At 49.6% G+C, this 12,404-nt stretch overlaps 1 protein-coding gene across 2 annotated transcripts in view; it reads right to left on the bottom strand.

Moving 5' to 3' along the window:
- SNED1 (sushi, nidogen and EGF like domains 1) overlaps positions 1–12,404 on the bottom strand; it is a 110,567-nt gene that overhangs the window by 46,655 nt on the left and 51,508 nt on the right. Inside the window, exons 5-8 of one of the 2 annotated variants that reach the window (XM_038415613.2) lie at positions 10,918–11,043; positions 9,533–9,646; positions 3,166–3,279; positions 130–243 (exon numbers count right to left, since the gene is read on the bottom strand). In XM_038415613.2, coding sequence (XP_038271541.1) covers positions 130–243; positions 3,166–3,279; positions 9,533–9,646; positions 10,918–11,043 — 468 coding nt within the window. The remainder of the gene's footprint in view (positions 1–129; positions 244–3,165; positions 3,280–9,532; positions 9,647–10,917; positions 11,044–12,404) is intronic. The other variant, XM_038415614.2, reaches the window with a different exon arrangement.

Genomic DNA, 12,404 nt, shown 5'->3' on the forward strand with positions numbered 1-12,404 from the left:
GAGCATGGCTGGATGGAGCCTGGGGAGGGACAGGCACACACGGGCAGGCAGGAATGGCGAAGGGTCAGCCACGGACTGATCCCAGCCCTACACTGGGGCTGTTGCTATGGGCAGATAAGAGAAGGGCACCTGTCTCACAGCGCTGTCCCACGAAGGGCTCCACACATACACATGTGTAGTTATCCACCAGGTCGATGCAGCGCCCACTGTGCAGGCAGGGGCTGGATTCACACTCGTTTATTTCTGTAGGTGAAGAACAGCAAGGGGCTCAGGGCTAACCCTGGCTCCAGGACAGGCTAAAACCCAACCTGCATATCTATGGATGTGGTTAAGGCCCCCTGCTTGTTAGCTCTGTGTCTGGAGCTCTCTCTTACCATCGGACATATAAAAAGGCCAACCCTCTCCTAGAGGCAGGCGACCAGCTTGGCTCAACAGTGAAATCCTTGCTGATCTTAAACACAAAAAAGAAGCTGACAAGAAGTGGAAGATTGGACAAATGACCAGGGAGGAGTATAAAACTATTGCTCAGGCATGCAGAAGTGAAATCAAGAAGGCCAAATCACACTTGGAGTTGCAGCTGGCAAGAGATGTTAAGAGTAACAAGAAGGGTTACTTCAGGTATGTTAGCAACAAGAAGAAAGTCAAGGAAAGTGTGGGCCCCTTACTGAATGAGGGAGGCAACCTAATGACAGGGGATGAGGAAAAAGCTAATGTACTCTATGCTTTTTTTGCCTCTGTCTTCACGAATGAGGTCAGCTCCCAGATTACTACCCTGGGCAGCACAGCGTGGGGAGGAGGTGACCAGCCCTCTGTGGAGAAAGAGGTGGTTCAGGACTGTTTAGAAAAGCTGGACGAACCCAAGTCCATGGGGCCGGATGTGCTGTATCAGAGAGTGCTAAAGGAGTTGGCAGATGTGATTGTGGAGCCATTGGCCATTATCTTTGAAAACTTATGGCAATCGGGGGAGGTCCCAGATGACTGGAAAAAGGCTAACGTAGTGCCCATCTTTAAAAAAGGGAAGAAAGAGGATCCTGGGAAATACAGGCCAGTCAGCTTCACCTCAGTCCCTGGAAAAATCATGGAGCAGGTCCTCAAGGAATCAATTCTGAAGCACTTAGAGGAATGCATTCGATGAAGTGAGCTGTAGCTCACGAAAGTTATGCTCAAATAAATTTGTTAGTCTCTAAGATGCCACAAGTACTCCTTTTCTTTTTGCGAATACAGACTAACATGGCTGCTACTCTGAAACCTGATCAGGAACAGTCAGCCTGGATTCAGCAAGGGCAAGTCATGCCTGACTAATCTAATTGCCTTCTATGATGAGATAACTGGCTCTGTGGATGGGGGAAAGCAGTGGACGTGTTATTCCTTGATTTTAGCAAAGCTTTTGACATGGTCTCCCACAATATTCTTGCCAGCAAGTTAAAGAAGTATGGGCTGGATGAATGGACTATAAGGTGGATAGAAAGCTGGCTCGATTGTCAGGCTCAACGGGTAGTGATCAATGGCTCCATGTCCAGTTGGCAGCTGGTATCAAGAGGAGTGCTCCAAGGGTTGGTACTGGGGCCGGTTTTGTTCAATATCTTCATTAATGATCTGGAGGATGGTGTGGACTGCACCCTCAGCAAGTTTGCAGACGACACTAAACTGGGAGGAGTGGTAGATACGCTGGAGGGTAGGAGTAGGATACAGAGGGCCCTAGACAAATTAGAGGATTGGGCCAAAAGAAATCTGATGAGGTTCAACAAGGACAAGTGCAGAGTCCTGCACTTAGGACAGAAGAATCCCACCGAATGGCTAGGCAGCAGTTCTGCAGAAAAGGATCAAGGGATTACGGTGGACGAGAAGCTGGATATATGTCTACACTGTGCCCTTGTGCCAAGAAGGCTAATGGCATTTTGGGCGGTGTAAGTAGGGGCATTGCCAGCAGATCGAGGGACGTGATCGTTCCCCTCTATTCGACATTGGTGAGGCCTCATCTGGAGTACTGTGTCCAGTTTTGGGCCCCACACTACGAGAAGGATGTGAAAAAATTGGAAAGCATCCAGTGGAGGGCAACAAAAATGATTAAGGGACTGGAACACATGACTTATGAGGAGAGGTTGAGGGAACTGGGATTGTTTAGTCTGCGAAAGAAGAATGAGGGGGGGATTTGATAGCTGCTTTCAACTGTCTGAAAGGGGGTTCCAAAGCGGATGGATCTACACTGTTCTCATCAGAAGCAGATGACAGAACGAGGAGTAATGGTTTCAAGTTGCAGTGGGGAAGGTTTAGGTTGAATATTAGGAAAAAGTTTTTCACTAGGAGGGTGGTGAAGCACTGGAATGTGTTATCTAGGGAGGTGGTGGAATCGCCTTCCTTTGAAGTTTTTAAGGTCAGGCTTGACAAAACCCTGGCTGGGATGATTTAGTTGGGGATTGGTCCTGCTTTGAGCAGGGGGTTGGATTAGATGAGCTCCTGACGTCCCTTCCAACCCTGATATTCTATGATTCTAGAGCTCTAGCCTTATTCTGACTCCAACTCCAGGTGTGTGCGCATCTCCTTAGGGCTAGATCTCTTCTCTAGCTCCTCCTCCAGATGAATGCATCTGCCAGGTTCTAGATTTCTGACTTGCCTCTGACCCCGGCACTCTCTCCTAGGGAAAACTTAGTACTCTACCCTCCTCTGAGTCCCAGATGCTTGCTTTATGCATCACTTCTAGTGCACTTCTTTGTCTCTGCCCTCAGGCACGTTTTGATCTAGCTCACTCCCACTTTCATTATTGACCCCCCATCCACCCATGTGGACCTGTCTGGTATTAGGTGTGGTCTCATGTCTGGCCTACACATACGTCTTTAGGGGTCTTCACTTCCTCTAAGATCCTTGTGAATGCTTTCAGAGGAGAGTAATGATCTATATGGACACATGTGGGCAGGGATGGAGTTGAAAATCAACTAAACATATAATACAAAACCTCGCCCTCCAAATACTGCTAATTTGAGGAATTAGGGAGGTAGGAAAAGCCAACCGAAACATGCAGGGGGTACCTCCCTGGGAACAATCTGATACCTGCTGGGAGGACCATAAAGTCACCTCAGTTCAAGTGGAACATATGAGATGTCACCCTAAGACTTCACCTCTCACTTAAGGCCATTCCAACTCATGGTCATCCAATTGGCTTCTTACCTATCTCGCAGGAGTCTCCTGTATATCCTGCCTGACACACACACACCGCTGTCTTGTTTGCCACTTGGCACTGCCCGCCATTCTGGCACTCCTTCATTTCACAGGGTGACTCCACTGCAGTGTTCAAAATAAACAAACGAGAAATTGAATCTGGTGCTGGGGAATGACATGCAAAGCTCAGAACATTCCCCTCCCAACCTGGAGCCCTCGCACCTTCCAAACCCACCCCCATGGTTGCCATAAGGACCCGTCTCCCAGGCACTGCCTCCCTATCAGATCCTTCGGCTGGAAAGGGAACTGGACTGCTGGAGTTTTTCCTCCCATTCAAGTCCTACTGCTGGAGAAAGGGAGAAGGATAGCTTGTGAATCCCAGGGCCTTTATGGAATGACAGGTCCTCAAAGTGCAGGGTCTTTTGCTCATCTTTATAGCAGCCACTAGCCCTACCATCAAAAATCATACCATCCCAGGGAGCCAAGCACCAGCAGGGGGCAGCACTAATTAATTCTCTCCAATTCTTGCACATTAGTTTTTTTGTTGTTTTTTTTTTTTTTAAAGTAAATCATGTTCCTTTTCATTACATTTCCCTCCCCTTTAGCACTTGCTCTCCTGAAGTCTAGCTCAACAGTGAAATGCAAGGAGGAAGGAGTTATACAGAGATGTGGGCCATGTAGGATGCTATTATCACACTGGGGCAAATCAGACAATAATTCCTGACTTGGACAGTTCAGCTGGTTCATTTACCTTCTTCCTTTGGGTGCTGATACCATGTTTGCTCTTGGATGTGTTTTCCTTTAGTAAACATCCACTTTCTTATTCGCTCCCTAGGACAAGTTATCTTATTGGAGGCCAAGTTACTGCAGCTATTTAGGGCAAATTGCTGAGGCCCGTGGTAGTACCATGGGCCTGTGCTTGGACTGCGGTGGCTCATCCAGAGGAGTCCATTGCACTGGGCAGGCACAGCTATACGTCACTCTGAGAACAGCCCCCAGTAGAAACTCTGGTCAGTGTCTGTTTGCAATTCCTCCTGCTTGGTGTTTCTGGAAGGAAGCCCTCATCTTTGGCTTGCTCTGACCCTAAGTGACAGCTGCCTGCCAGGCAGGTGTAGCTTTTTGTCCAGTTTCTGCCTGATGGCTCCCAGTAAAGAACTGAGCCAAAGCCCATTGGAATCAATGTAAAGACCCCTTGGATTTCAGTCGGCTCCAGATGAGGCCCCAATATCAGAATCATCATCTGCCATAGCAGCATGCTTTGTACACAACAGACCCCAATCCTATAGCTCTTGTGCACCCCCAACCCCTCCAGCCTGGATTCATAGAGTGACTATGGGCCCCATCACACCATTGTGCATCCTGAACAGCACCTTACCTTGTTAGACAGCTGGCCTGGGATGGGTGTTCAGTACACAGTGCCAGCTGTTCGGACCCTGGATCATCCTGGATGTCCCGGTCTTTTATATCCTGGATGTGGGAACCCTACTCGTTTGGCGCGGGCAGCCAAACATAGGCTTGACACAGCCCCTCTAGACCCCAGGTGGCCAAAGCTGAGGCATGTGCTGTAGAGCTCTATGGGACAGATATGCATACCCCAACTAGGGGGACCAGCCATCCCTTATTTTAAGGGACTGTCACTTTACCATTTGAAACATTACATTGAAATTTATGACAATTGCATTGTATTCTTGAGGGCAGCAGAAATGTATACTTGAGAGACAAATACATGCTATGTTAAGAGAAATGTTTTTTCCCTGCAATGTCCCTTAAAATAAAGTGTTGTCCCTTATTTTTCACGTGGTTCTCCCTTATTTCCAGCCAACAAAGGTGGTCATCCTATCCCCATTTGCCATGGTTCTCCCAGGGCCCCAGGCACCCAGCCTCTGTGACCCCTCCTCTCCAGTGTTCTCCAATTGCCACTGAATTGTCCCTGTTGGCCGGCTCTCACTCTCCCCAGCTGGAAGGCAAGAAGCATATTCACACCTTGCAGATTCACCCCATTGCCCTCTGCTGTCCCATCACCACTCAGCTGAGCTATCACAAGAGCCTTTCCCTTCCAAAATTAGGCCTCTGAACACCCTCATCTGCTCTGAAGGGGAGAAGCATCAGCACTGCTGAAGGCTGACATACTGGAAGTGCATGGATCATAGGAGCAACAAGAGGGAAATCAGTGGGGAAATCTGCTTAGCAACTTAGATGACTGAAATATTGGCATAGAGAAGTATGGTTCTCTATGGAAGGAAGGACCAACTGGGTAAAAAGGAAAGGAAGGAACAGAAGCCAAAATAAGGATAGAACAGTTTCAAGAATACTTAGATAAATTAGATATATTCAAGTCATTAGGGTCTGATGAAATTCATCCTAAAATTGTTAAAGAACTATCTGAAGTAATCTGGGAACTGTTATCAATTATCTTTGAGTACTCCTGGAGGACGGGTGAGGTCACAAGGACTGAAGAAGGGCAAACAGTACCTATAATTAAAAAGAAGAACAAAGAGGACTCAGGAAATTATAGAACAGGAGTGTGGTACGTAAAACATGGGAGGTAATTATCCTGCTCTAATCAGCATTTCTGAGGCCTCAGTGGGAGCAGAGTGCCCAGTTCTGATGAAAGGTTTTAAAAACCTGACCTAAAAAACTTAGGCATGTTTAGTCTTGAGAAAAGACAACTGAGGGGGATCTGATAACTGTAATCAAATATGTTAAGGACTGTTTGAAAAAGGACTGTGATTAACTGCTCTCAACATCTACTGAAGGTAGGACAAGAAGTAATGGGTTTAATCTGCTGCAAGGGAGACTTAGTTTACATATTAGAAAAAAAATTTAGGAAAAGCTCTGGGGAGGACATGCTTAAGTTTTGGGGAGACTTATGGAGCAGCACTGGCCTTGGAATCTAGGCAGCTGGACCGTGGGATCCCACATCCTGAGAAGGCAGCAGGAGATTGTACCTTGGAAGGGTTCCAGAGAAGCCACACTTACAGACAGAGTCTGGACACTGCTCAGACTCAGTAGGCTTGGAAGTACATGAGATCCAAAGGTTGGATCCAAAACAGCAGCATGGTGTCCAACTGCAAGGGAGAACTCAGCCAGGACTGTAATATCTTCTTGCCTCTCTAGAGAACGCCGACCATTTCCCGTCCCAAGGGATCCGGAGATCAGACAGGATGGCTGAGGACACGGACACTGATGTGTCCAGACTTGAATAGCTTGGAGCTAAGCTTCTGTTCTTTGCTTTAAGATCTCTGAGAACTAAGTGAATGGGTCTCCTCTTTGGATACAGCTCTGTAGAGGCTTACACAGGCTTATTTATAAGATGGCTGATTTTTCAGTAGGCTGGTTCAGAATTTCCCTCACTGTTTATTGGCTTAGCTGTCCCAGGGCACATAAGATATCCTCTTATAAAATATTCTCAGCATGGAGGCTGCAGTGTCTTGATGGGGTTCCATGACAAAGGATGCAGACTCAGGAGCCACATTGCGTGCTGAGCTCTCTTGAAACTCTTTATTTAGGTGTCTAAAGGGAAGCTGAGCTCCTCTGAAAATCTGGCTCCGATTGTGGGTGCTGAGAACTTGAACATCCGCCCTTGAGCTCTTAAAATATGGCCCTTGCTGCCATCCTCATGCCCAGAGGAGTCTGCACATGTCACATGACTGGGTGGATATGCTAATTCATGATTATATTGCTGCGTGGATTAGCCGCAACTCAGTACGACAAGGGCTGTAGCCAAAGCTCACTGAAGCCAGTGGAAAGGTTCCCCTGGACTTCAAAGGGCTCTGGACCAAACCTGAACTGGTGAAAGTCTTGCAGAGAGCAGGGCCACTTGCATTCTAATTAAACAACACCTAGCTTATTTAATTAAGCAGGACCTACCAAGAGTGGAGAGGGCTTCAAAATGACTTGCTGATGTGCACTGTGCTAACACCCAGACTGCTCAGAAATGCGCCATCCGTGTCAGATAAGAGGCACTTGCAGCCACACCAGTTTCATTTGGATTTGCAAAGTCCAAATTCAGGATGCATGTAGCTCTCTACAAGGAACTCAGAACTGCTTCTGGACCATGGCACGGAGCTCGGTGGGTGTTTCTTTAAGCCAGTTGAAGATCCCTGCTGGATAAAAACTACAGAGCATTGACAGGACTCAAGAGCCAGATCCTGCCCCTTCGTGCAGCCACACTTCGTTCCACAAAAAGCCCATTGCTTCAGTGGGGTTATTTGCAGAGGTAGGTATTACTCAATGGAGAGTGGGGGATGGGAGGATCTGACCCTAACTTTTCAGGAGAGCCTAAGGGAGTTGCCCAGGCCAAGCCTTGTCCCTCACACTCATAAGAACAGCAAAGCAAAGCTTTTGATAAGTATTCTTGCCAGCAAGTTAAAGTATGGGCTGGATGAGTGGACTATAAGGTGGATAGAAAGTTGGCTAGATCATCAGGCTCAACGGGTAGTGATCAATGGCTTCATGTCTAGTTGGCAGCCGGAATCAAGCGGAGTGCCCCAAGGGTCGGTTTTGTTCAATATCGTCATTAATGATCTGGAGAATGGTGTGGACTGCACCCTCAGCAAGTTTGCAGATGACACTAAACTGGGAGGAGTGGTAGATACGCTGGAGGGTAGAGATAGGATACAGAGAGACCTAGACAAATTAGAGGATTGGGCCAAAAGAAATCTGATGATGCACTTAGGATGGAAGGATCCCATGCACTGCTACAGACTAGGGACCAAGTAGCTACGCAGCAGTTCTGCAGCAAAAGACCTAGCAGTTACAGTGGACGAGAAGCTGGATATGCGGCAACAGTGTGCCCTTGTTGCCAAGAAGGCTAATGGCATTTTGGGCTGTATAAGTAGGAGCATTGCCAGTAGATCGAGGGACGTGATTGTTCCCATCTATTTGGCATTGGTGAGGCCTCATCTGGAGTAGTGTGTCCAGTTTTGGGCCCCACACTACAAGAAGGATGTGGAAAAATTGGCAACAAAAATGATTAGGGGACTGGAGCACAAGATTTATGAAGAGAAGCTGAGGGAACTGGGATTATTTAGTCTGCAGAAGAGAAGAATCAGGTGGGATTTGATAGCTGCTTTCAACTACCTGAAAGGGGGTTCCAAAGAGGATGCATCTAGGCTGTTATCAGTGGTAGCAGATGACAGAACAAGGAATAATGGTCTCAAGTTGCACTGGGAGAGGTTTAGGTTGGATATTAGGGAAAAACTTTTTCACTAGGAGGGTGGTGAAGCACTGGAATGGGTTACCTAGGGATGTGGTGGAATCTCATTCCTTTGAGGTTTTTGAGGTCAGGCTTGACAAAGCCCTGGCTGGGATGATTTAGTTGGTGATTGGTCCTGCTTTGAGCAGGGGGTTGGATTAGATGAGCACCTGAGGTCCCTTCCAACCCTGATATTCTATGATTCTATGAACGGTCATACTGGGTCAGACCAATGGTCCATCTAGCCCAGTATCCTCTCCCTGACTGTGGCTGGTGCCAGATGCTTCAGAGGGAATGAACAGAACAACGCAATTATTGAGTGACCCATCTCCTGTAATCCACTCCCAGCATTTGGCAGTCAGAGGCTTAGGGACACCCAGGGCATGGGGTTGCATCCCTGCCCATCTTGGCTAATAGCCATGGATGGACCTATCCTCCATGAATATATCCAGTTCTTTTTTTAATTCAGTTATGCTTTTGGCCTTCACAACATGCCCAGGCAGTGAGTTCCACAGGCTGCCTGTCCACTCTGTAAGGTACATCTTGTTATCCCCCTCTGACAGAGGGAGAACTGACAGTGGGAGGTTAAAGGCCCATTCCAATCACTCTTACCCATGCTGATTTGGTGCCTCCCTCTGGAGTGTTCCCATTTATGTCACAGAGAGTTAAGATGGGAGAACATAGCACTAGGTGATTTGTCTGAGGCCCCAGCAGAAGTCAGTGTCAGAGCTGGGATCAGATCTCCCCATCCCATTATTCTGCCTTTAGACTAGAACTGGAAGCCAAGCCTTAGAATACAATCAATGCAGCCTTTGAGGCTTTCCTTTGTGTGTGTTTCCACTCCACCAATTTATATGCAGAGGACTTCACTGTGGGAGCATTACCATGTTCCCAAGGAAAAGGCCTGACTCAAAGCCCTGTGCAGCCAAAGGAAGTCTTTCCATTGGCTGGAATAGCTGTTGAATCCAGCTGCATGTGCAGGAAGCGAGCCAGTGCCCAGAGTCAGTCCCAGGTGGGCAGACACTAGTGGAGGTTCCTCACTCCACATTCCCATGTGTGAACAGAACAAAGGATCCTCTCCCAGAGTGCACCAAGTTTGCACTCTCTCAGACAAGCTGTATTTGGTTTTTCGCCCATCTGCAATGCATTGTGGGCCACATGTCTAGCAGCCCAACGCACCTGTCTCACACATGGCTCCTTTGAACCCTGGTGGGCACTGACAGCTGAAGCTGTTGATGCCATTGATGCAGGTGGCACTGTTCTGACATGGGTGGGAAAGACACTCATCCAAATCTGAAAAAGAACAGCGGTTGAGCCGAGGGTTAGGGGCATGCGACACCCGCCCTGCGGCAAGGGGAAAAGCAGCAAAGAAACATAGAACACCAGAGCGGCCCCATGGCCAGGAGGGCTCACCGACATAGGTGGTGGATATAACAGGCTAGGGGAGGCTAAGTCTCCCCGGCACAGCCGCTGCCAACCCGCCACCAGACACCTGGGCCATGGTTGCCCTGCCTGCACTCCACTCTTCCCCTCCCTTCTCTGCCCCTTCCTTGAGGCCTCCACCACCTGCTGCTGCCGCCTGGATGAGTCCCTCCTCTCCTGCACTCCACCCCTGCTCTCCGGAGGTCCCCGCTGCTTGCTGTGTCTCTGCAGGCAGGAGCAGGGGCCTCACGGTGGAGGGGGGGGGTGGAGAAGAGGAAGGAAACAGAGAGTGCAAGGGGTGAGGGCCTTGGAGGAGAGGAGGGATGCAGCAAGTGGCAGTTGGGGGGGGGTAAGTGGGGAGGGCAAGGGGCCCATGGGCAGAAGAGGCAGGACAGGGAGCTAACCTCCCCCAGGGGAAGCTTCACCTGCCACTCATGCTCACCAATACCTGGACAGATCTCAGGTCACTATTGCTCCTTGTGGCATGGAGTGCCCCCTGGCCTGGGGCAGAACAGAGCTACAGACAGACTCCGCTTCACCCCCACAATTGTTCCCATTTCCGTCATACGTCAGCCACAGACTACGGGGGCCATAAGGGTGAGTAGGGCATCACTGGCATTTTCTTCTCAGCCTGTGGCTGGCTGACCAGAAAGCATCATTCCATCCCAGGCATATCTTCTTGTTCTCAGACCTTATGGTACGTATACAGGCGCCATTCCGATAGTACCCAAGCGCCTCCCGATCATTGATTATTTATCCTTGCAACGCCCCCTGAGAGGCAGGGCACATTGTACACATGGGGAACTCAGGCACAAAGAGACTAAGTGACTTGTCCAAGATTCCACAGGCAGTCTGAGGCAGATCACAAAAACTGAACCCAGGTCTTCTGGAGTCCTAAGCTAACACCCTAGCCACTAGACCTTCCTATGGAACAGAAGTGCCTTTTTGTTGGCTAATTGTTCCTGGGACTGGGAGAATTTTCTTCTTCCCGGAGGGAACTAAGCAGCACAGGATAATGGCAGTTAGTTTGAGGCAGGTCTCCAGAAGGGAAGATGCTAACATGGAGGTGCAAGCTTCAGAGGGAGGAGAAATGTTTGTATCCCATTAACGTGCCCATGCAGGATGGTGCAGAGAGCACTTACCAAGATGACATCTCTTGCCCGTGAAGCCTGCAAGGCAGGAGCAGGAGTAGGAGGGATTTCCCGTGATGCAGTCCTCAATACACTTCCCCCCATTCAAACAGGGTCGTAACGTCAAACACACGGAGGCTGCAAACCAAGCACACCTTTTAATGGAAGAGAACGCTCGCCACAGGACTCCTACAATATGTCTTAGCAACAATAGCATTGGACTGAACCAACTTCTTCCTGCATCCCCAGAGACTTCCAGCCCCAGCCATGCCATAACGTAGCAGTTTGGTTTGTTTCAGTGCATTTATTTGGCAACACATTCTGGCTATAGTACGCATATGCCCTGTTATCATGGTGTCTGGGCACCTCGTAGTCTTTAATGTAGCTATCCTCACAGCACCTCTGGGAGACATGGCAGAGCTGTTATCCCGATTGTACAGATGGGGAACTGAGGCACAGAGTGGCTAGGGGCCTAACTATATGGGACATACCAGTATAAATGTGGGGGGCTGTTGGCCCCTCCCTGAAACATAATTGGATTTTTGGTTGGCCCCCTCCCATTACCAAAAGAAAGGGGAAGGGATGAAGAGAAATCAAGATCCTGAGACTGACAGTCTCCAGGCCCAATGGGGAGAGGCCACACTCCAGGTCAGCCTGATTCTCATTGGCCTGTCTGCCATGGGAGGGGAGGGATAGCTCAGTGGTTTGAGCATTGGTCTGCTAAACACAAGGTTGTGAGTTCAATCCTTGAGGTGGCCATTTAGAGATCTGGGGCAAAAATTGGGGATTGGTCCTGCTTTGAGCAGGGGGTTGGACTAGATGATCTCCTGAGGTCCCTTCCAACCCTGATATTCTGTTCTGTTCTGTTCTGTTCTATGTCAGAGTCAGGAGCCCAGGGCCCATCCTATGTGTGACTGGGAGCTGCCTGAACCAGAGTAGGGCAGAGCTAAGGGGAGAGCAGCAGCCAGGGCTGAGCTGGAGGCAGAGAAGCAGCAGCACTGAGCCAGAGGAGGCAGAGCTGGGGAGCTGGAGCAGCTGGAGGTGGGAGCTGGCACCACACAGACCTGCCATGCCAACGGGGAGCCAGGGCTGAGCTACAGCAGGAGCTGCGGGTCCAGAGCTGGGTAGCAGACACCGGCTGTGCCACAAACAACACTGGAGCCGAGCATAGCTAGCAGATGCAGAAAGTGAGGGGGGCCCTTGGCAGAGGGCCCAGTGCAGGGAGCTGTTGCCAGACAAGAGTCCTTGCAGGCCGGACTCAGTGGGAGGACATGATCCCAATGGGAGGGGTGACACTGGGGAGAGGGGTCCCTACCACCTAGCACCTGAGGGCGTGTGACCACCGCCAGAGCAGGGTCTGACCCGCAGTGTCACCGCAGCACAGCCAGGGCCTGGGGGGAGGCCTGGGACAGCTGAGAAACAGACCGTGACCTTCCCTTACATCCCAGAGAGGGCTGGCTGTGGTATCCCCATGCCCACAGGGCGGGGTCTTTGTTTCC

Source organism: Dermochelys coriacea, chromosome 9 (assembly GCF_009764565.3).
Source record: "Dermochelys coriacea isolate rDerCor1 chromosome 9, rDerCor1.pri.v4, whole genome shotgun sequence".
Taxonomy (NCBI): domain Eukaryota; kingdom Metazoa; phylum Chordata; order Testudines; family Dermochelyidae; genus Dermochelys; species Dermochelys coriacea.